The 25,075-nt window shown below is 39.4% G+C and overlaps 2 protein-coding genes across 2 annotated transcripts; one reads left to right on the top strand and one right to left on the bottom strand.

The window, feature by feature from the left end:
- The first annotated feature begins 1,375 nt into the window (after positions 1-1,375).
- Positions 1,376-12,497, top strand: CTSO (cathepsin O). The gene is made up of 8 exons (XM_075709323.1): positions 1,376-1,555; positions 2,725-2,830; positions 3,835-3,968; positions 5,164-5,331; positions 6,854-6,975; positions 8,242-8,405; positions 8,866-8,958; positions 10,649-12,497. Exons 1-8 carry the CDS (start codon positions 1,376-1,378, stop codon positions 10,681-10,683), a joined length of 1,002 nt encoding a protein of 333 aa, XP_075565438.1. The 3' UTR covers positions 10,684-12,497.
- Positions 12,498-13,316: 819 nt separating this feature from the next.
- On the bottom strand, positions 13,317-24,867 carry TDO2 (tryptophan 2,3-dioxygenase). Its single transcript, XM_009481437.2, has 12 exons — positions 24,812-24,867; positions 24,335-24,440; positions 23,103-23,193; positions 22,185-22,255; positions 20,283-20,410; positions 18,607-18,793; positions 17,236-17,343; positions 16,146-16,257; positions 15,966-16,023; positions 15,357-15,436; positions 14,682-14,772; positions 13,317-13,470 (listed from the first exon to the last, which is right to left on the bottom strand). The coding sequence occupies exons 1-12, from the start codon at positions 24,844-24,846 to the stop codon at positions 13,317-13,319; spliced, it is 1,221 nt and encodes a 406-aa protein (XP_009479712.1). The 5' UTR covers positions 24,847-24,867.
- Positions 24,868-25,075: the final 208 nt, after the last annotated feature.

The following is a 25,075-nucleotide window of genomic DNA, read 5'->3' as shown; positions in this document are numbered from 1 at the left end:
CCTAATGAAGTTTTAAATGCCAAACACTAACCTGCTTGCTCGAGTACCAGCATGTGCCCAGTCTCTAAGGAAACCAATGAGCCACCACAAGCACACACAGGTTTCTCTCAAATATTTCCTTCTAGCATAACCTAATCACCCTGGACACCAAAGGCTGTGGACACTGGCTGTGCAGCACAGGGTGGTTCTCCTCTCCCCACCAATGCCCTCCCTTGCTAAAGCACATAAATTGTATTTCTGCTGCCCCAAAGAAGCAACTACACCTTCTCTTTCCTACTGGCAGCCCAGTTTGCAGGTACTACCTACCTTTCCTCTCAGCGAAGGCCTAGCATTAACTTTTAACCTCACAGAATCATAGAATCGTTTAGGTTGGAAAAGACCTTTAAGATCATCCAGTCCAACCATTAACCTAACATTACCAAGTCCACACTAAACCAATTAAGGGTAGAGTAGCAATTTCGTGTTTCCTGGCTTGGTGGCTGGATTATTCCCAATGAAAGTAAAAACTAGGAATCATTAAGGTTGGAAAGGACCTCTAAGATCATCAGTCCAACCATCAACCCACCACCACCATGCCCACTAAACCATGTCCCAGAGTGCCACGTCTACCCGTTTTTTGAACACTTCCAGGGATGGTGACTCCACCACCTCTCTGGGCAGCCTGTTCCAATGCTTGACTACCCTTTCCGTGAAGAAATTTTTCCTAATTTCCAACCTAAACCTCCCCTGGTGCAGCTTGAGCCCATTTCCTCTCGTCCTTTTGCTAGCTACTTGGGAGAAGAGACCAACACCCACCTCACTACAACCTCCTTTCAGGTAGTTGTAGAGAGCGATAAGGTCTCCCCTCAGCCTCCTCTTCTCCAGGCTAAACAACCCCAGTTCCCTCAGCCGCTCCTCAGAAGGCCTGTGCTCTCTGCTCCCCTCGTTTGCAGCCCTGCGCGCCCCGCGGCGCATCTCCCACACGGAAAAACACCGCCTGAAACACGGGCGCTGCCGGGCAGCCCGAAACACAGCCCGAAACAAACACAGCCAAACCGGGGGCCGGACACCCGCAGGCCAGCAGCAACGCCGCCGTCCGCCGCCGGCGGGGGCACGCCCGGCCCCTCAGGGGCGGCCACCATTTCACGCCCCGCCTCGCCCGGCGGGGTGCCGGCCCCCAGGCCCGCTGTTGGAGGAAGCGGGGCGGCTGCCTGCGGGCAGAGGCTGGAAAGAAAGCTTTCTGCGCCCTCTCCCCCTCGAAAACAGCCCGGCCCGCAAGCACGGCGGGGTGGGGGTGCGCCCCCCAGGCCCCACCCCGCCGTGACATGGCGTCCAGGGGTGGGGCGGCGGCCGGGGACCCGGCATGGCGCGGCCCGTCGCTCGCCCCGGAGGGTGGATGGGGGTGGTGGCGCTGGCGCTCCTCTGCTGCCTGCTGCGGGCGGGCGGCGCCGCCGCCCTCCTGGCGCCTGCAGGCACCCGGCTTGGGGAGGAGGGCGGCGGCGGTGGTGGCGGCTCGGGCCGCCGTCCGTGGGACGCAGGCGACCGGGAGAAGGAAGGGGCGGCGGCGGCCCTCCGGGTAGGTGTTGCTGCCCGCACTTACACTGGCGATCCGCGCTACGCAGCGGGCCTGCCGCCGCCGCGCTGGCTGCGGGCTGCGCCGGAGGAGGAGGAGGAGGAGGGCTGGCGGCGTGCCGCTCCGCCGCTGCTGGCCCGGCTCCGCAGGGTGAGAGGCGGAGGAAGGGCGGCACGGCGGAGCTCTTGAGTAGCGAAACGCGCTCCGGCATCCTTTGCCGTTTCGTTTTCCTCGGCCCTGCCTGCTCGGCTTCCCCTCGCGTTGCCGGGGTTGGGGTGTCGCTGCTCCTCGCCCCTTCCCCGCTCCCGACGCCAGGTGTCAGCCTGGGACCGAGGAGCCTCGGCCTCCGTGCGGGCCGCCCGGCGCGGCGGGGAGCGGCTGTCGCCGTGCCGTGCCTCGCCGTGCCTCGCCGTGCTTCGCCGTGCCGTGCCGTGCCTCGCCTCTCCGGCCGGGCAGAGCACTCCCCGCTTCCTCCCAGAGCAGTTTCCCGGGGAAATGGGGCGACCGGGAAGGTCGGGCCGGGCGGCGGCCCCCTGCCCGCTGTGGTGCCCCCCTTCCCAGATGGCGCCTGACGAGGGGTGCCTGGGGGGGCCGGGCGGGTGCCCGTCTAACGGGGCAGCGGGGTCGTGTTGAACTTTGTCAGCAGAAGAAGTTGGGGAGGGGGTGTCAGATGTTGGCGTACGTCAAAACCGTGTTTTTCAGAGATCTGGGTTTCCTGATAATTTAGGTTTTCTAATGTCTTTAGGCCGTTATGCTGTTCTTTTGCTTTGTAAGGACCTAAAGCAAGACAGGGTTAACTTATCTGAAGACATTTTTACATATCTCTCAACCACAAGGTTTGTTTTGCTGTCAAAGAAGGGCATCAGCTGAGTTTGACACAACTTGTTCTCGGCTTGCCTGTTTTGGCTGTCTCGTATCAATTTTTTACCCTCTGTGCACTTAGCAAATGCTTTTTTTGGTATATTTCTTTGAGTTGAAATTAGTCTAATGGCTTTCATATTGGTTTGTTAGGAATCCACAATGAATATGAGGTGAATCCGAGGTGAACAGCTGTCTTGTTATCTAAGTTCATGTTTACTGTTGCTAACCTTTTCTTTTTCTGCTCTTATGGTTTTGTCACTACTGCTAATTTAATAATGTGCACAGTATATGTTTTTTTTTTTTTCCTTCAGGAAAGCGCTAGGAGAATTAGATTACTGAATTCATCATCAAAAGATAATACAACTGCTTTCTATGGAATAAATCAGTTTTCTCACCTGTTTCCTGAAGAGTTCAAAGGTACATTTTCTGGCTGCTGCTAACGACTTTTCTGTTACTTTTCTTATTCTTTCCCAGAACCTTGTGTCTTTCACATTTACAGATTCCTCCAGTGCTGATAGTCAGCTAGTTTACAATGTCTGATACCAAACTGTAAGTACTTCAGAAGGATACAACAATCCTCTTCATGTTTCTCTAGTCTTGCAAGGTTGAATTGCCCAGAGCCTGAATATGATTTAGTATACGGACTGTTCCTTCTTTCCTGCTTTCCTTCTTCGCTGCTTCTTGCCTTTTTCTCACTGGGCCTTATAACCTTCTTTGGTTGCAACAATTTTAAAATTGGAAAATACACAAGGTTCTCAAGTAGTCTAAGTTCCTATTCCTTACCCCAAGACAAAATTGACTACAGTCCAAACAATGCTTGGGGGTCCATGGCTGTACAATGGCAGCTATGACATGAGCAATATGACACATTTCATTTTTTTACTAAGAAAATTTGGCTGATACCTAACCTAATCTTTCCTTCTTGCTGTTCAAGTCTGCTGTTATATGTTCTATTCATTGGGGGATTTCACACCTTTTTTAATTTTAAATAATTATATAGGGTTTTTTAGTGAAAAACTAGCAATTTGTGTGTGTTTCAGAATCTTTACATTATCCTCATCTTACTTTTCCCTGTTTACCTGACTAAATTAAAGTAATATTTTTCCAGTAAGTAAAATGTTGTGAAAATTTTCAAACAAAACTTGGCTTATGGAATGGTTATCGATCAGCTTTAGTACATCTTCACGCTTTGTACCCATGTTCCCCACATGGAATATTTCTGTTCTTTCTAGAACTGTAGGAATATTTACATTCATTCTGGAGTACCATGATTATTTTAAAATACATGAATTCTCTATGGATTTGAGAATGAGGTGTAATCTCATGATTGTAACTACAGATCAAAGTTACCTCTATGGCTTCTAGTTGTTTGTGGCTTTTTTTTGTTAGTAGATTTACAGATGTTTCTATTCTGTGTTTAGCTATTTACTTAAGAAGCATACCTCACAAACTTCCCAGATACGTAAAAGTGCCAAAGGGAAAGGAAAAACCTTTGCCAAAGAAGTTTGACTGGAGGGACAAGAAAGTCATTGCAGAAGTGAGAAATCAGCAAACAGTAAGTCCTGGTGTTTTCCTGTCCTGGTTCTCAAGCACTGCTCAGAGTCAGTTCCAGCAGGTGCATCATAGGTTTTGGAAGGGACCAGTACTGCCTCAAGACTCCTGGAGTGCTGGCACAAGTATGGCTGGCTGAACGTATACAAACTCACATAGTATTTTAGGCAAAGTGGCATTAGACTTAAAAGCATGAGATGTAAAAGTTGTGCATTTAGAAATTATGCAATTATAAATTGTGTGTAATACATTTTTTTGATCCAGTTAAGTAAATCAGCAAATATTTTGCACAAAAAATACACAAATATTTTGTGTATTTTGTATTTTTCTGGAGAGACTGAGGTAAGTTCGGTACCTGACCTCACCCCCCCATTTCACTTGGATGGGTATAGATCCTTTGCTGCTGTTCTCTGTCCTAATTGAATGTCCTTGGCTGGTCAACACCTATATCTTTACCATTGAACACCTCAGGAAGACAACCAGACCCCACATAATTACAGTTTATCCTAAAGTGGTTATGGTCACTGGTAAGAAACAAACAAGCTGTTAAATCCCCAGTGTCTGTCCTTTCTGTGCTTCACATAGTGTAACCTTGACCTTGCCTAGGAATAAATTCTGCTTCCTTATTTTAAATGCCACGGTTTAAAGAGCCTAGACTGCAGTATAGATTCTGTTATTGTCTAAGAATTTTTGTGCTACATTTACTTTCAGTTTACTGTTTCTTAAACTGTAATCTACTATATTTCTATAAAATTCATCAGACTTAGAAAGTTGTAGACTGTGTCCTTAAGTGTATCCTTTTCAAAAACTTACTAACTAATGTGGTTAAAAAATAATTTCATCCTGAGCCCCAATCCTTCTTTAAGAAAATAGATATCTGACAGTAAAAAGCATCCTCAGACCTATCTTAAAGGGCAGAAGTGAATCAGGAAGGAATCCTTAAAATAAGACAATCACAATGCAGGAATCCTTAAAATAAGATATCCGTAATGCATTTTTAGTTTTCGGAGAGCAGTACAGGAGAAAAAAACAGTTCAATATTTTAAATGGCTGATTAAATTTCTTTATTATTGCCTTAAAAACAAAGTTCATGGGTGAATAGCATCAGAAGACCCTTTTGACTCTTTTCTTTTCATATCAGGCTTCAAAAACAAAGCTGACTTTTTCTTTCTCCCCTGCCTCCCTTCTCTTTGTACCAGTGTGGAGGCTGCTGGGCTTTCAGCGTTGTGGGTGGTATAGAGTCTGCCTATGCAATTAAAGGAAATAACCTGGAAGAACTCAGCGTACAGCAGGTTATTGACTGTTCGTACAATAATTATGGCTGCAGCGGAGGATCCACTGTTAGTGCTTTGAGCTGGCTGAACCAGGTTTGAAACTCTTCATAAATCTTGGACCCTTCCTTAGCTTTCATATTAACATTCTTTTTTACTGGGAAAAAGTGATGAGGAAGGTACAGCTCATCTGATTTTTTTTTTTTTTTTTGGTATGTGTGTATATATATGTATATATGCATATAGATGTGTGTGTATGTATATGTATGTGTATTTATGTGGTCTGGAATCGAGAGAGTTTGTTCAAGCAGAATTGAAACTTGATTGGAATTTTGTAGTCTATGTATGTTCTTGTGAATGTAACAAATCAACCCACAAGGGCTGAAAATAATGGAAGCTTGGAAGCTACAGTATTTCCACTGAAATAAGTTGGAATTGCAGGCATGCAGTACCAGTGTAGAAGGAGCCATTTATCCACGTGTCATTTTGTGAATTTGAGCCTCCAGTTTAGGCACCGGCATCTGGGGAAGAGGAGGGATGCTGAGATTTTCTTCTTTCAAATTTCTGTGGGTTCTGTTGCAAACACTCTAAAATCATGCAAGAGTGGAGAACCTCATGATAAAATTGACTGCATTTACCATTGTTTCACTTGCAACCTAAAACAATGAAAATGCAAACATACTTTCAAAAAGAAATTCTAAAGTTGTAGGTAAGACATTTTGTTCATGAAAAATGTAAAATATGTGTTAATACTATATGTAAGCAGAAACATTTTAATACTTTTGAAATAAGAAGTATTCTCTAGGACAATAGTTTCAGTTATAGGAATATAAAAAGAATCTCTTAGTTTTTTTAAGTTTAAAAAAAAAAAAAAGCTGATTGTCCTTTTTAAGGAACTCTGTAATTCTACCCCTGAAGATTCTTACAACCCTGGCTAATAACAGTCTAGATAATTTGTTTCAGTTTGCATTTCAAGAAAGACAGAGGATATTCATCTGGATTCCTCTGAAGCAAAATTCCCTCTTGCTTGGCAACAGAGGGACTAGAGAAGACACTGTCTTAAACATGCTGTACGGCAGAAGACAAGAAAAGTACGAAAGGTTGATGCAATACCTTTTTAGCCGGACTTTGAACTGTGGCAGATGTTATAATACATTATATACTGGCATGAGGTTTTGATGCTAATAGCAGAATTGGACTTAATTTCAATATTTTATAGAACTGTTCTTGGGATATTTGTGGTTCTTGAATGTCCCAAGGAATGGATAATTTTGTGCGTGGATGTCATTTGAAGAGAATGAATGGTCATTCATCAAATGAATGCATAGTCTCTGTCTTGAAATTGGTGAGATTTCTCATGAGACTAGTTTAAACCAGAGATACCTTTAAATTTTGTTCATTATTTAAACACTTCTGAATCCCTTCTGAAACTTTCTCTGCCAACAGGGGAACTAGAGATAGTAAATATCTTACTTCCCAACATGACATTCTTACTTCTAATCTTACCATGAACACACTGAATTTTGAGTGAGTTCTGTGGTCAGTTTCACTGCCTGTTTTGATCTGCATAGTGTTAAAGTCAAATGCATTGAATTCTCATTCATTCATCTTCTTGCAGACAAAAGTAAAACTTGTGAGAGATTCAGAATACGCTTTTAAAGCTCAGACAGGACTGTGCCATTATTTTGGTCGCTCAGAGTTTGGAGTTTCAATAACAGGATTTGCTGCATATGACTTCAGGTAGCTACTATTGATTCTTTTTATTTGCTGTACTTTTCCTTATATGTTCACTAACTGTGGAGTAAGCTAGAGCCAATAGTGCATTGACCAGCCAAAGGTTATGGGGCTGATTGCATCAGTTCTGTAGCTGTGTACTGGATAAGAATTAATGCATAACATTTTTTAGGGTTATGGCTTGGCACAATGAACTCAACCCTATCATCACTAAGCTTGTTCAAATTAGGAAGCCTAAGTCAGTGTCTTGAAATTAGGTCTTTTCAGTTGGCTGTGTTTAAATTGGAACATGGAGTCAGTTACAATTTTAAGTATGTGCTAAGTGAACGTTACACCGCTTAAGTATCAGAAACAGTAATGCCTACCAATAATAACTGGAATTCGTTGAAAAATTCAGGAAGTACTCAGTTACTTCAGTATTCATGCATTTACATACCCACCCGCATCCTCCTCCAGTCCATGACTTAGCAAACAGTGTTGCCAACTGAATTTCGTAAAGACAGCTGGTAGCTTCTTAGGTTTCTGTACCAAGAAAGTTTGTTTCTAATTTTTATCACTACAATGCAGCTGCATACTGAACTTCAAGACAAGAAATACAATTTTGACTAGGAATTGAATTACTGCCACATATAAGTAACTAAAATCAATTATAACTTTGCCAGTCTTTATTTGCCAAATTTAGTTACTGCACATACCATGCAGTGATAGAGAGTTCCTGTTCCCGTATATTACGTAAGCAAAACTGTATGGGAATGCTAATGGTAATGTCTGATAGGGGTAATGTCCTGTGTTTTGATGTGTTTGAGATACATATTTTAGTGTATTACTACGTATAATAGAGTGTATATATATAAAAAATAGAGAAAAATGTATAAAGAGGTACTTCTGCATGTTTGAAAAACTAATGGGAAATAATAATAATATAGACGAATGTTTGGTCCAAAGGAGGTTTTTAATTAAGAGTGATATATAAAAGGTACGTAGTGCTCACCATTGCCCACTGACTTGACCCAGAAACCTGCTTCTTTTTAATAGCATCATATCTTTGGATCTGCACCTTTCCCATAGTCTGTGTGCCCTATATTTGTATTACTGTGTTGTAGTACATGAAATACGTATTTATTGATGTATGTTATGTGGTGTGTAGAACTCATAGGAAACAGTTGAATTATTTGATTTTTAAATTGTATTTAACAAGTAGATTACCAGCTCTCAGATTGCTTTAGTGTGCTAACTTAAGTCACTTGGCCTTATCACTCACTTCTCTCACAGCGGCCAGGAAGAAGAAATGATGAGGATGCTTGTTAACTGGGGCCCTTTGGCAGTAACAGTAGATGCAGTTAGCTGGCAGGATTATCTTGGTGGGATCATACAGTATCACTGCTCCAGTGGAAGAGCAAATCATGCTGTTCTAATCACTGGTTTTGACAGAACAGGTGCGTTTCCATCAACTGAACTTCAACCCAGTAGGTTTTGTGTTTTTTCTCTTACTTAAAACTTGCCTTCTGAGGGGCAGGTGATTAAAATCCAGAACTGGGTGTTCTGTTGAGAGCTGTTTGGTTTGGTGTCATGTCAGTTCTGGAAGTGCAGTCTGATCCCAGGAGAAAGACTCTTCTTGTCTGTGCTCCTTCGGTTTTGTGGGACTTCATGTCCTTGTAAAGTCACAAACATGCCTATATCTGTCTTTATGCTAGCAGAGGGTACATCCAGTGTGTTCAGCACTGGAGTATCAGCTCTGTCCTCTACATGAACAGAAATAGGTTTCACTGTGCTGTATCACCAAACCATCATAAACTATGAGATATTAAAATGGTAATTAACTGTGTAGAGTGATTGAAGTTTTTTATGCTTTCCACATCTCATGTTGTCTCTTGTTCATGAAAATATCTCTTCCAGGTAGTGTCCCTTACTGGATTGTACAGAACTCTTGGGGGTCTACATGGGGAATAGATGGCTACGTTCGTGTTAAGATAGGAGGCAATGTCTGTGGTAAGTCTGACAAAAAGTAATTAAAGTGGTAAAGGCCACACGCTGGGAGACGTTTCTCCATGTAAGTAATGGGATCCTCAGAGAAGAAATAAAATCAGTGCTATGTTTTAAAAGAGGTTAGATGAGTCCAGGCGGAAAAATAAATAAAGAGATCGCTAGTTTAACAAAGCCATAGAATTGAATGATTGAAAAACACCATGCAAAGGTAAAGCTATATAAGGCATAACAAATAAAGTGCTGTTGTACCTTACCATGTAAAGTTAATGACATTGTAAAGTATACAGTCGTGTATCATGGTTCTAGGTTAGTGCCATCACTATACTCAGTGTAGGTAAAAGAGCTGCTGTCCTTGTGTGGTGGATGCAATTATCTCTGGGCTCAGTTTAGCAAACAAATACAGAGCATGGATCTGCCTGTGCTTGGGAATTGTGTACCCTGCTTGTGGCTTCTCTTGTGGGGTAGAGGTATATACTTTTATTGCTAGTACCATCTCCTGCCCTCTTACTATTTGCACGAGGCTTTTCTTGGTGTTTGAGGGGGTTTTGTAGCGTTAAATACCGAGTTTCTTCTGAGTTGCTGGATGTGGAGGTAAGGCAGATGAAGCTCCTGTTTACCAGCAAAGATTGCTGAGCCAAATTGCTGGGACTGCACTACTAGATAGTAAGTCTTGTGCATCCATTGAATTTTTGTCTGTTAGATCAACACTGTAGGTCTTCTATTGGCTTTCCCTTCCAGGTATGTTTCACAGTAGCTCTCACAGTCATTGTAAAAGGTGTTAGGTGTTGTAAATCATCTGCAAATAAGAACAGATAATACTCAGTTTGTCTGCAGTTGGTAAAGATCAGGTGAATGTATGCAAGCGTAGCTTTTCCGTGTTGCTGAAACTTTTGTTCTTATTGTATAAACAAACTATTTGGAAAGAGACATTCAGAAGTAGTAATAATTAAAGGAAGTCAATTGTAGAAGTGGTCAGGAAAAATAGCTGTTATTTTCAAAATCCATTCTCTCAAAAAGCAGGATCTTTCACATCTTCTGTAGTGTGTCACACAAGAACAATCCAGCAAAGGCCAGTAGTTGCTGTGTTTCCCCCACAGATGTTGTCTTCCGATTTAGAGGTGCTCTAACACCATTTTTGAGAGTATAAAAGCCGTTACCCTTGGATACCTTTACAGGCTGTAGTCAGGCTTTGCTTCTAGTGCTGGAAGGAGTACAACAATGCAAAGAGAACTGAGCATGAACAAAAAGCCTGGTTTGCTCTGTGTTTGTGTGTGTATGAGTGTTCAAAAATGTGTCTTGTAATGGAATTTATGATCTCTAGTCTCTTCATGAGCTTTCAAAGCTACATAGCTTCATATTGTCTGTCTATTGCTAATGAATATGATTAAAAGGGAAGAGGATATCAAAGTTTAGATTGCTTTTCAGCACCCAGATTGGACTAATGCTGAATCCTTAAAAAGGCTCTAGTTTCAAACATGAAAACAGAGGAGGGAGGAATGTAGAGCACAGCTATAAATAGTGTCAGGCGATGAAGAAATAAAAGGGTTGCAGCTGATTCCCAGCCCCAGCAGTTCACCTGCTGTCGTGGCATGGAGGAGAGAGGGGCATTACATGAATGTGAATTCTGGGAACTTATTTTTAGCAAGTCTCCACTTCCAGTATTTATTAAAAATTTTTTTTGTTTCATTTGTAGGTATAGCAGATACAGTTTCATCGGTATTTGTTTGACACATACTGGCCAAAGACCACGATTATCATTTGGATAATAGTTTGGCACACACTTTATGTGAAGATTTACTTCAAAGCAACGTTTTCTAAAACAAGAAATGACTGTAAGGGCAATTTCTGCTTTGAGGCAGTAGAAGAATGGGTTGGCTGGAGTTTTTAAAAGTGTTCTTATTTGATATGTGTGCTGTGTATCAAATCTCATGTGGAATACAAAGACTTGGAATCAATTGCAGAGTACGCAAAAAGAAGTTAGAAAGATGGACTGAAGCTGTGAATGTGAATTCTATCCAGCTGTTGAATACCACTCCATAAAAAAAAAAAAATCTTACAAGGAAAGAAGTGATGAAAAATGATAAGGATTTTGGATCAAATAATCAGTAGTATGACAGAATATAATCAAAATGCTTTGAATATGAGAAGAACCATGATTAGGTCTGCTTTTATTGGGCAGGGAGGAAGGGCAATTGGAAGAAAATACTCTGTTTTGCTTTGATACCTGTCTTGGCTTTTCTAGCACCTCTGGCAGACACACACACATTGTCTTTCTCCTTTTTGTGAAATCCTACTTTTTCTCTACAGCTAGGATAATAGAAGAGGGAAATAGAGAGTCAAAGTCGTTTCCTGAGCACCCGCTGTCTCTGAAGTGCTGCAGTCCTTCAGTTTCAGTCTTCAGACCTTAATTGGGTAAATATAACTTCAGAGCTTTTCAGAGCAGGAAGTGTCTTCCGGAAACTGCCTGGAATATCAGTCTTCTGGATTCATTTGTTAGATGGATAGGAAAGTAAGAAGTAACTGTATTTAGACAAGCTGAGGCAGTTCTAGTGGTTTAACATCCTGTCCTGGTAGGATGTATGTGTTTGCCAATCAGCCTTTCCATGCTTTGAGAGCTGTGTCAGTTCCACGCCTTCTTTCTTCTCTACTTCACAATGAACAGTGAAGCCAGTTGCAAAGAAGAAATTAAAAAGTTACTTACTATAGAAAAAATTGTGAGGTTGGGGGTTGTTAATATTTATTTGCCACCTTTAGAAAGTCAGCAATTACCAAATACACCAAATAGAGTGGATGTTAAATTTTTCTGCATTAATTGAATTCATAGGTGGGACTTCCTGGGAATCAAAAGGTGGTTCCAGCTTTGCTGACCTGTAAAACTGCACCTGTAGGCAAATGTAACTAGAATTCACAACCAAACATGTCATTCTCAAAAGCTCTGAATCTTTCATCTGGAATGCATTACCTGTAATCTTCTATGAAGCACTACTATGAAAAGTATTGAAGCAGTTCTGTAATTTTTGCACTCAATTACTGCACCATGTTAATAGATCAGTGTATTATTATCTTTTTATGAGAAATGCAATCATAATTGTCTATTGTAAGTATTGTCATTTTAGTCTTTCTACTTCTAGGTGTTAATATTTTAAATGAAAGGAAGACCAAGTGCTACGTTTCACTCTTTCAGGTTCTGCTACTTACTGAATTTACTGGCTGAAAACTTCAGATTAACAAAACGGGAAGTCTTCTGTAGTCCTATAGTCTTCTGTAGTATGGCCTTCCCTAAGCAGTTTACAAATAACAAATAGCACACTTTCATAACTGGAAAACAACAGCCAAAGTTCCTAATTGGCATTGATAAGAGTAGTGTTGTAGTATCTAACACGGATGTTCCACTGGTGCTTTTGAGGTGGCACTACCAGGCATAAGTACCAAAAGCACTAAGAGGCAGGGCAACTCAGCAGTAATTAAGGCCTAAAGCGTATGTGTATTTCCAAGGGAAGCATTTAAAAATATGAGAGTCCATCTAATGAGAAGACAACGCAGCTTTACCAATATTCTATGGCCAAATTTGCCTTGCTTTTACTATATATCAACTTTATCCTTATTTCATTGATATTTTGAATAAAAAAAACGCTCTAAATGCCTGTCACAATGCTGTTTGTACTTTATGCTTGCTTTAGAAGAAGTCTTAAGAAGAGCTTTAATACTGCTTTATTTGAAGTGCAAAGTAAGTATTTATTTGTATCTGCTATTCTTAACAGTAAGTATTTCTACTGAAGGGATTTAAATTCACGTGCAACAACACATAGATAGCAATGTTATTCCTGATGTATGTAACAGTTCAAAAGGCTTGGGTGTCTACAGATTCAGGACTTAATATTTTAAATCTAGCTTTTGAAACTCTTAACCCAAAATTCCTTTTGAAATACCACTAGAGCTCCGGAACTAATGTTCTTCTGAAGGTGATGAGACTAATTATATCCTCAGCTAGAAAAAGTAAATTACTAACAGCCATTAGCCAAACAAACAAATACAAAAATATGTACAAATAAGACATGATCATGATAATTCTGTATAAGTTGCTCCCTCTCTGTAGGTGTAGGTTTTAAGAAGCAACTAAGAGTTAAATTGGTCATTGAGTTGAATGGGGATATCATTTTAGTCTTAATATAGGCTAACTCGATACAAATTACTTTTTCTACAAACAATTAAGTTTCTTCGATAAACCGATCATACTGTTCACATAACTGTCATACATAAATACATATCTACAGACCCACACTGTGTGAAAGTAGCTATTACATTTGAGGGATAGCACCACTCGAGGTGAAAGTCCTGAAGTTCTTTACAGCAAGGGCAGACTAGTCGGAGTCGTCACTGCTAAAATAGGAGCTGTCGCAGTATTCTGCCGTATAAAGGAATTTATGAATGGTTGGGTTCATCTTCGGTATCCAGTGTCTTGGCACTAGAAACGTTGAAAGATTGAACAAATCCACAAATACCTTGTATCTGTCACTGAAAAAGACAGGGAACAATTAATACTGCTATATTGGCATAGAATGCCATAATTTCAAAATCCTCAGGAACCATTCCATCTTTCTTATTTATTTAACAAGGTTTCTGCACTAACCCTCTTCCTGAATATTCCAGGGTAATAATCCAAAGCCAACTGTTTCTAGGGCATAGCAGAAGAGACTTAAAAAAGAAAATATGGTTGCTATAGTCACATCTTTCTTCTGAAAGTGCAGAGTATGCAGGCTATAATCTCCAGACCTGCACTCTTGTAGTAGATACAAAATTTATCTAGGAAAAATGTTAACCTGAAATTAAGGAAGACTGAGAAGGCTTGCTGAAAAAGACAGTGAACCTTTAATTTTTGAATTCAATCTAACCATCTGCTTTCTGTTCCACCCTCTGTTATGATTGTTGTGATGGGAATTGTTGCCCACAGCCATACATGGCAGCTACGTATGGTTTCTCTTTGAAAACAAACCTCAAGGAAGGTCTTCTTAGAAGATGGTATTTTAAATATCCTTGTACTTTTTGACATAATGTGGTTCAGGACTGTCAGGACATAGTTGCAGCTAAAAAGCTTGAGTTGTCTAACTAGCTGGAGCCTCAAATTTGGTGTAAAAAATGTTCTACCTGTTCAGAGAGTTCTGTGCTGAGGCCCCAACCATCCCTTTTAAATTCCTTTTCTGCTTCATCCAACAGAAGGAAGCATGTTTCTGGTTGTTGCTTGCACAGCTTGAGAGTATTAATTACTGTCACCTTTAAGAATATATTCAGTCCCAAATGGAAGTACCTTAGGTTATATGATTAGAGGTCATGCTAGGGAATAAAGAAACTGTCATCGGTTGCACAGTAGATGGGACTCACTTCCAGCCTGTATCACCTCATTAACTTGGGCTAGCTTGCACACAAACTAAACAATGCAGGATTAATATTATGGCTATTACAGTAACGCCTAGATCCCTTGACTGAGAATTGTAACTGGCACTTTGCATGAATGATCAAAAGGAGTTCTTTTTTGCCCCAAAAGGCTTGGAATTTATATATGTCAACCTGATAAGTAAATGTTCAACAGCCAGGAGGAAATGGTAGAGTCCCAAAAGAGAAACAGCAGCCTTCTGACCTCCAATGAACCATCTGAAATCTGTCTCCTGGCAGGACAGTGTCTACAAACTGCGTTATTGCAGGTAAGGGGGGAAACACATTATTCTTACCTCACTGTGGAGCGCAAATACTGGTAGCCTGATGAGCCTCCGGTGCCAGCTTTGCTGCCAATCATTCTGTGCACCATGCAGACATGGTTATCTAAGTAATACAAAAGAAGGACGTGGCGTATGTTCAGTGTTAAGATATAACCAAAGGGTCACATCAAGCTGCATCAGTGAAATTTTAAAGATCATACAGAGATACAGAACTAATAGGTCTTCAGCAATGCAGGAGTTAATTATGCCACTCTTCAGTCAACTAATATAAAATTCTTGTTAATAATGAATACACTAATTATTATACATTATTATGCTCTGTTAATACAGAATACATACATTCATTTATGGATGTCACTATAGGGAAGGAGCAGGAATGGTTGCATATGAAGAGTTTTGGTGACGTTTTGGCAGATGTTGGAAAATATACACCTGTCCCTTAAATAAGATTGTTCACCTAACTGAAAGCATGCTATAGAAGTGATAGCTATACCTATGTATCTAATGATCACAGAAGCAGCTGTTCATCTTTCCTCTTGGCCGAAGTACAAACAAACAAAGTCATTCCTAAAGGATGAACTCAGAAGCTCAATTCTAAAACTCTGGGTCTAACTTGTCTAACAGGGTGAAACAACAGTTTACTTGCATCTAGAAGAGGGAGTGTCACAGTCAAAAAGTGAAACTCACATCTCCATTTGGTCATGAGCACATCGATATCCATAAGGGAGGTAAGAAGCTGAAAGGGAACCTGAAAACGAGGCTCCTCCCTTGGAAAATGAAAGAGAAGACAGTGAGACCTCTTATGGTATACTGTATTTTTCCAAGTATCGCTTCACCAATGCACAACAGTGACAATGTATATTTTTCTGAAATTGGTATTGAAATGTCGGTAGAAATTCTAAGAAACGCTTCTGCCACGTAAGTCTCGATTTGTGCCTTTTCCATCATACTTGGAAAAAAAAAAGAATAAGTCTGTCTAGGACCCTTTGTAGAAAAGTTTGAACAAGGCATTTGCTAGTTTCAATCTGAGGAGCAGCATCTGGTCAGACACAAACCAGCTACCCAGAGAGGCTGTGTAATCTCCATCCTTGAAGATATCTAGGACTCAACCGGACACAGCCATGAGCCAGCCCAATCCGACCTTCAAGTTGCATTTGACTAATCTGGGTTTTCATGGAGTCTCGGACTGGATTACTTTCCAAGGCCTGTTCCAACCTAAATAAACCTGTGCTGCCGTCCTTAACCTTCACCCCTCCTCCTGCCAGTAAGCGTTAAAGATGTATCTTCTAACATTACCTGTAGAAATAGATCATTAAGGCACCCTTCAGTGCTTTATAAGACAGTCGTCTTTCTCCTGCAAAACACAAATGTCCTTAGTTTGTTACTGATTCTCCTGCAAATGTAATGCTATTATGGGATTATACGTATCGTGTAAAAAATAGAAAGTGCATATTGACATATATTAATACAATCTACCTTTACTAAGCAGGTGTTCATGGCGTTTTTCATCAAATAACGAAAGTAATACATCTTTCTGTTTTAGGAATTCAGATAAGTTGTCATCTTTTTCTTCTGATTCTGGTTTGGCCTTTGATATTTAAAACAAAAACAAGTTTTAGAATTTAACACGGAAAATTAAGTGCTTGAATGACCCATGATATAACTTCTGTTTTCATCATAAATACTCTGTAAGTTTGCATCTTAAATGTAAGAGCCATATTTTCAAAAAAGGCAGATGAGTCACTGAGTCACTGTCCTTTAAAAAACACAATTACCACAATATGTACAATTAAATAGCCGTCAACATAATTCGGATGAATGAATGTTCAAACAAACCAGCAGCTTATCACTTTTCTTTAGGTCTAGAGGCCTTAAAAACACTTAATCTTCATTTGTTTGAAGGCTGGTTATTTTAATTTTTTTCAAGGCAAAAAGAAGACATCCTTGCACAGCTATGGGTAAGAAGATTGTAAATAAAAGTTTAGATAAGTTAGAAAGTTGTAAACAGATATTCTCAGGAAATTGATTAGTTCTTATGGTGGTTTTTCCATTTTAAAAAAAATGTACTTAAAGCTAAAGGTCTTACAATATTCAGGGTTTTTCTTGTGCTTATTTGCCAGTGTAACTCAAATGATCACAAAGCAGCAAATTGCGACATACTGTTAAATAGAAATGGACCGTTCATAGTGACACTCCATGCTCACAAGCTCATGGGCCCAAACTTTGTGGAGTTTTACTCTGAACTATAGATGCAAGTACTAATTAACGGTGAAGTTGTGATTTCAGTAAAATCAATTTCAACCCTTCCATTGACACTATCCCTTTCCTTTTGCAATCAAAATCATCCATGTATCACATGTTTTAAACCATCTTAAACGTCTAATTACAGACTTATTCAGATTTCCTGGAAAAGTTTGCAATTTTTTCTGCTTCTTGCAGACAGAAGCTGCCAAAGATTAAGTGAAGTGAGTAAGAAACTGTGATTGGGCCAAAAGTCAGATTTATGTCAGGATGTCATTTTGCCAGCTGTCATTGCTTATAGCTAGATCACTAGTACATTATATACCTGCAGCAAGGCAAATTCCTCTTCTAGACCTTTTAAAACATTCACTTCAAATTGTCCCCAGAAATCAAATCCTTCTGCGTCGAGTCCTGGAGTTCTTTCCAGCCATGCCTTTAATAATAATAATAATGTGTTCAAACATTAATAATGGAAGCACATTATCCTATACAAGTTATAGCAACATAAATTATACAGCTACAGTTGTTCTGGTTTAATATCCCGTAGAGGTGCTTCTTGCTGGAGTAAGTATGATCACATAGAAGATTTATACCTGCAAATGGTGCTGTGCAAACGCACCCACAGGTTCCAAGTTAAATGACCATTGTTGGCAGACAAAAGCTGTTTCATTCTAAGAGTGTCTTTAAAACCAATGTCCTTGTAGATACAGGAAAACAATCTGATTCCACATATATAGGATAATTGTAAAGATATATCTCAGAAGGAAGATGCAGAACCATCCACACGTACAATCAATTTTTATTATGTCAGGCTGAATGCTGATCAAGCAGTCTGTCATTAGCTTACACCAAAACATGTGACAGTACAAGACACAAATTTTCTTGGTAGTTAGCAAAGCTTGCTCTTTGATTTCCTTTTAATAACGGGAATGAAATTAGGAGGGGAAAAAATTAAGAATCTTTATGGTCAAACCCCCTTTAGAGATCACTTAATTTAGCTCCTCATCTGAAAGATACAAGAGCATGAAGTCTTAATGAATGAAGAAAAGCTAGAGAAATTTCTTATATATTCTGTATCAGGTGTCATTAGACAAATGGATAGGGCTAATAAGAGTGGATCCTTTTATTGAGGTTTATACTGCATTATTCTTTAGAAAGTTATGTTAATTTTGTGTATGAAAATGACAAGAGAGTTAGAGAAATTACCGTGAGTCGTTCATAACTTTGAGACAGAGTCATTATCACTTATCGTGATTTAATGAAACATCTGTTAAACATCTTTTCTCCTTTCCATTTTGGGTTGTCTTTTTTCCTTTTTTTTAAACCGCTCTAATAGCCATCACTAAGAGTGGAAATACTTTTAAAGTTTTCTTCTAAAAAGGGTTTATGGTAATGAAAAAAAAAAATGCGCATGGAACAGTACATTTATATTCTTAGCTTATACTTCCACAATGCAATTTACTAGTTTAATAGTCAGACTTTTCAGACAAGAGGAAATGCTGTGAAAAATCAATTGGTTTACTAATGACTAACTCTCTCTCATACAAAATTTGGTAAGAATCCAAAACGTGACTGACTGGGAAATTGCCAGCATGCTTGCTTCTCTCAAGGAAGAAGAATTGGTTACTAACACCAATGAAGGACATTCCTGGGAGATGGGGGAAAACAAAGCAAGGTCTTAGACAGACATTGTTACCTCCACAAGTTGCAGTAGCGTTGGTTCTTGCTCCGATTTAAGCAGTAGTTCATAATCCTGTCCCTTGAAGTTGTCACGATAATGCCTTCTGTTATAGGGGACTCTCAGACTTTGGGGAACACCAATTTTGTTCTCTAGCAAGCGAAACTGCAGGCTCTGAAAACCTGAGGCTGGGCTTAGGTAGTATCTTTGGGAACAGAAGAAAAGAAGACACAAAAAACCAGGCTATTATTTTACAATTATGGGGTTCTCTGGTTCTCAACAAAGTAAAGAAAAAAAAAAAAATAAAGTTTCACATTTGAATAATATCAAGTAGATATCTGAGCATTTTTATATGATTGCAATTAAGAAAAAAAGCAAACTATTTTAATGCAACTACAATGTATGTATAACATACTCTAATTTTCTAGATATATACTGTTTGTGCACACACAGATATATACACACACTTATGTTTGTACTGTGTTTTAAAATGGCAGCTTTGTGTGTGTGATGTACAGCAGGAAACGTTAGTGAATATCATTTCCTTTCCAGACAGAATAAGCAGCTTCACCCCAAATAGCTATTATAAAAATTTCCACATCATTAAAGCGCAAATGAATGCGTTTTAAATACTCTTGTTATACACAATTGCTATATATACAATAGAATTATGCCCAGAAAAACATTTAGTGGGTTTCATTTGAGGGATTCATTAATGGGATTCTTTCAGAGTTAAATCGCGTGACCACGCTGAAAAAATTTATTAATAAAAGTAATCTGAAATCCCACGTTGCTAGATAATTGTAATTCACTTTGAATTACAAACATAAGATTTGGCAGAAACATATCATTGATTTGATCTCATGTTTGCTTATGAAATGACAGTATGCTGTTGAAAAGCAGAAGCAAGAATGCATCAAAACAGATGATTAGCCCATGGATTTCCCCCGCTGTAGCGTAATGCTAGACAACACAGATGTTTCAAACTTCCAAGAGAAGCAAAATTGTAGTTTCATGTGCTTTTTAGTTACGGAACGTTAAAAGACAAAAAGGAAAGGGTACTACAACAATGCAGAAGCGGATGGGATGCTGGATGGCACCGAGGTCGCGAGCGAGACGGGTCAGTGACACAAGCAGAACAAGAACAGGAGGGCAGACAGTGGCTGAAGCTGTCGCACACAGTAGTGTAGTGGAAGGACCTAGCTGAAGTGAGGAAAGAGGCTGCACACCCACTGAAAACGTAAAGCAAGGAAACACTATGCAAACCAAGACAGCTGAAATGTCTATTTGATAATCTATGGAGAGTGCCTTTCTCTCACCCAAGCACATCTGTGATTTGCCATAGAATACTGCTGCAACTGTGCAGTGGTGAGTTTCAAGTAAATTGTTAAGGGAACCGTGAGCTATTTCTATTGTTTCAACTTCTTACTCTGAAACCATTCAGCAGCACTGCAAATAAACATCAACAATTAACCTGTACTTCTTTTGCAGAGCACGCTGGACTCACAGTCTCGCTCAACTTCTTAATGGACCCTTGCACTCTAACGTCACCATTGCCTCTCTAAGGTATGCTCTCAGCTTGCTGAATGATGCATGTACTACAAGCTGCCAGAGCACACGCAAAATTCACAATCAGTTCTAAGGATAGGGATCACCAGCTCATCGATTGCTGTGGAGGAATAGTAAGTATTTACCTGAAATCAAAGAAGTCCAATGCAGTCATAGTTTCCAAAACGGAGAACTGTTCCACAAGTAATTTCAGAATCATTGAAATTCTGTTCATTCGAGTAATAACCTTCAGCATGTTCCTCTCATCTCTTACCTGTAGAAAAAGTAAAGATCATAACCACACAGAATGGTGTTCTCTTTACATCCTACCTATTTATTTCAGGTCTTTTCACTGTTGTATGTCGCTATAGTTCCCACGTCCTTTCCACATGAAATCCGTAGCAGCAGAATCCCATATTGAATAGAGAGCCCTGTTTTTAACTGAAAACCGAAACTATAATTTTGAAAGATTGAAATCGGTTGTTCTCTGACTGATGCTACATTGCAACTAGGCTAAATATACAGGATTTTTTCTTCTTTTCTACATTTTTGACTGAACTAGAAGTCACCACAAGAAATTAAATTTGAGACCAAAATAATTTATATCATGATCATTTCCAATGATTACAATACAATTTTAATGATATATGATATAATATGATAATTATATTATGCTTTCTATTATAATAACTTCTATAATAATTTCTATTATTGTGAAGGAACAAGTCATAAGGCAGCCTACCTACATAAGGAAAGTACTTAAAAGTTAAGAAGCAGAATAATCTGAGAGGTACATCAGGAGAGCACATCTAAAAAGCACATCAAAGATGTGCATTAGCAAGCAGAGGAAAACAGAGAAGACTACATCTGGTGGGAAACAGAAAATACTAAATGGAGAACACAGAAGCTCTCTTCTGGCTAAGTCGAACCCTTTGCCTGCAGAGGAGTCTGCTAAAATTCCTGTTAGTTCCAACGGGATTAAACTTCTCTCTAAGACCTGGGCATGCAACCAGGAAATATCAAACCACAAAACTGAAAGATGATAACCATTTCCTTAGTCGGCTGGCTGTGTACTTAACCTTAACGTTGACATTTCAAATTCTGATTATAAGAAAAGTTACATTTTTCACAAAAATAAATAATGATAAATAATTCTGCTTAGGAACAGATTTTGATCAGTTATAATTTGATATAATTTTCAACTAAAAAGCCAACAAAATTATGAATGTGGAGGGCAACAGAGAACACTTTCATTGGACATTATGATAAAAAGGTTCCTTCTTTCAGTCTGGTCTAGTTTCAAATTTTCTTTGTACACATATGCTCATGATGTTACTCAAGGTATTTCTCAAATTACATGCAGTCAGCCTAATTTCCTGTGGATGTAGTATCAGGTCACAAGTTTTCCTTTGTTATCTATTATTATGAGGTGTGTTTAGCTTTGAACAAATGTTTAGAGATGTTCAAAATATTCCTGTTATATTTGTAATTTTCAGAAATTCTCATACAATTGTACACTGTGATTTTGATTACTGCTTTTCTGTTTCATTTAATAATACACAACTATGAAAAAGAGTTTTCCTTTCGTATAGCAGATATTGAATGGAAGGATATAGTATGTAGACATCAAAAAATTGAACAAAGGTAAAAGTGACTTTTCAACATAAAAATACCTGCGAGCCCTCTGGTTTTCAGTTTTGCCTCTGAGCACGCTTTTTCTGCAGTAGAATATTCCCAAATTAAGTTTCTGCAGTTATCCAGTACTAGTAGCAGAGCATGAGAGTGTTTTGGCCAATGAAGTTAGTCTTGGAAAATGATCTACGCAAAAGGCACACTTCAGGAGGAAATAAGAGGTTGTTGATCAAATGTCTGTACCATCAGGATATAAGAGCCACTCAGCCACATTTCACTGGGGTTTTTTTGATGCTCTTTTTAAAAAAGAGCACATGTTGCTTTAGTAAACCCAAATATATATCAGGCTGGAAGGCAGGAGGAGAGAGAAAGAGAGGGCTGCATTTTCCCAAAATTAACATTTGCTTTTAACTTACGTGGCCATTTTGAAAGATGACACGTACAGAGTCCATTTCCCACAGAATCTGCTTAAACCAAAGTTCATAAGCTACAACAAGAAAGGCATTGTTAGCATTAACTTCAACATTACTTTGTTTTTTCTTCATAGTATTGAAGTAGTAAAACTCAACATTTTGATTTGAAATTAGTAGCCTACATTTACATTGCTGGTGTATAAAAAGATGCTGATACTCAAACGAATTACCTGTTACAGTATGCTGTCCTTTACCTAACATGTTACATGAAATAATCTAGCATTGAGAATGTTAACAGATCTTTTAATACGTTTTACACATCAGATTTGTAATGAACATTCTGTACATCAAATAAGGGGGAAGGAGAAAATCTAGATCTGGTACTCCCATAAAAGCTAACCCCAGAGCTGCTTACAACCTTTATGTCATCTACATGTTTCCTGTCAATAACAGGAAAATATCATCAGGCCAGTGCCTGCAAAACACGTGGATATTAGCAGTTAGGGAGAACCTAACCAGTATGCTGGTTTCTAGACAGCCTCTAGATGGTTAAAATTGGATTGACATTTCAGAGAAGGCACAAGCCAACACACAAAGTTTGCCTACAATAAACTGCATAGCAGCCTATTACTCAGACGGGGAATTAATTTCACCACCTTAATTTCTCCAGAAACAGAACCATCCAATTCTTGGTTTACCAAATCCAAAGTTTATACTTATGTCTTCATAATCACAGAGTTGATTACAGCCTTACAAATGATATAGAGATATATACAAATATAAATGCAGATAAAAGACAGAGCAATTGTAGCGATCGTGTCTAAAATGAAAACGAGTTGTGTATTGCATGTTTCAGCACTGAATAACTCCCTGTGGCAAAAATGCCAGTCAGCCACCACTGAACTCCTCCCAACCACTTACCTTGATGCGTCACAATGAAAAGATGCTCATCATGGATTTTGTTTCCTTTCTTCTCACTCTGAAGTTCTTGAGCATTCAATATTTTGTTCAGCTTAAAAATAAACATAAGACTGTTCTGTAAAGCTCTCGGTTCTGCTATTAGCAATGGTAGTCCTACTGTGCAGAACTAATATTTAGGGATAATATTAAAAAAAATACATATATAGGCCTCATACTCCAGGCTGTATGAAAAGTTAGACTAAATGGTCTCAGGTGTCACTTTTCCTTTTTAATTTAAAAAAAAAAAAAATCTTGCCTAAAATGGAACGTTCAGGTACCTCAAGTAATAAAGTTTGGAAAATCATTTTAAGGGTATTTTTAATTATAAAAAAAGAGAAAACAAAATATCCAGCATGTTTTCCAGACCTTACATCTATACTGTCATGTTCCAGGAAAACAGAGCTCTTACAGAAAATTCTGTGTAATCATGCAATAACATCTGCACAAGAGCTCTGATTTGAGGCTGTACTAGTTGTTTCAATTCTGGCATTACTAATTTTTTTTACTGAGTCAAATTTACAATCTAATCATAGTTTTTTTGAAAATAAATCTTTGCAACATTCCATATAGCATGTCAAAAAATCGGTCTTCTGTTCACAAGCACAGAGTAATATCGCTCACTTCGGTTCATGCTGTCACCAAAAAAAAAAAAAAAATCTGGATTCTTTTATTACAGATGGCATTTTATTTTTACTTATTTCTGAATTACTTCTAGTTGTGGTTTTTTGTTTGGGTTTTTTTTGTGTCCCTCCTAGTTATCATCCCACCCCCTAGATTTCTGCAATATATTTTTCCAGCCAAATATTCTGGGCTTTCATGCAATAATTCAGGGAAGTTGCACATGGCCTGCTGACATGGAAAAATTGCCAAGTGGTGATTGTCAGACCAAAGAAAGCCTTTTGTGGTGCACCACTTTACAGTTTAGGTTTACCAATATAAATAATTCCCTACCAAAATCCCCCAAAATCCCCAGCTTCCCTGCAGTTTGAGAAGCCATCCCACAGTCCACCTGCACCATGTCAGCAGAGACAGGCACCTGTGCCCATGACTACGCGTGGAGAGCTCAGGTAGACGAAGGGCACCTGGAGACCTGTCTTAGTGACTGGCTGACTGCTGGGAGAAGCGTCAGTCACAGGTCCTGGCTCAAGTCTTAAGAGCGACCAGGGCAATAAACATGAAATCCTTAAACTTACTTGTAGGTAGTCTCCATAGACAAGTCCACCTTTGCTGGCTTTATTTATCCCTTCTTGTGATTTGTCATCTTTTTCATCCTCCAAAGATAGCTTGTTAAAATTTAATCTAAGAAGAAAACTAGGTAAATATATAAACTATTTAAAGAACTATGAATATACCTGCCTTTTTACTAACAGATGCATCTACAATTCAAACAACACTTTGTTTTGAGAAACTGAGCCACTAAAGCAGGCTTCTGAGAAAAACAGTACACCTGAAATACTTCTTGTCACAGTAACAGCTGGTGGCATTACATCTAGTTCATCAAATAACAAGTGCTTGGACAAGTCCTTGTGCAATCTCTTTTCCTTTAGCGATAGCTACAGTTGTCTATTTGTTGATAATCATTAATTCCTCTCTGAGCTTTCGTATTTTACCTTAATATTATATCATTTGAACTGACATTATGAAGCAAAACACAGGGACGAGGGACTCACAGGTAATTGTTCCCTGCGAAGGGGCACCCGCTCATGATCCCAGGATCCAAACTCGCTGAGCTGCGCACCAGGGAATACACTCCGTTAGTGTTCCCAAATCCGCTGCAGCCGCTTTATATGTAACCTTATCTCACCGTGTAGGCCAGCCCCCAAATTCTCCTCCTGAGCACTCAGCCCATCCCCGCTATTCAATAATTACAGAAGCTATCGCAGCACAGAGGTCAGTAAGTTCATGTGTTGTTGGCTCTCCAGGTTTTTGGATTT

Source organism: Pelecanus crispus, chromosome 4 (genome assembly GCF_030463565.1).
Source record: "Pelecanus crispus isolate bPelCri1 chromosome 4, bPelCri1.pri, whole genome shotgun sequence".
NCBI classification, from domain to species: Eukaryota; Metazoa; Chordata; class Aves; order Pelecaniformes; family Pelecanidae; genus Pelecanus; species Pelecanus crispus.
This window is presented reverse-complemented; position numbering and strand designations above follow the sequence as displayed.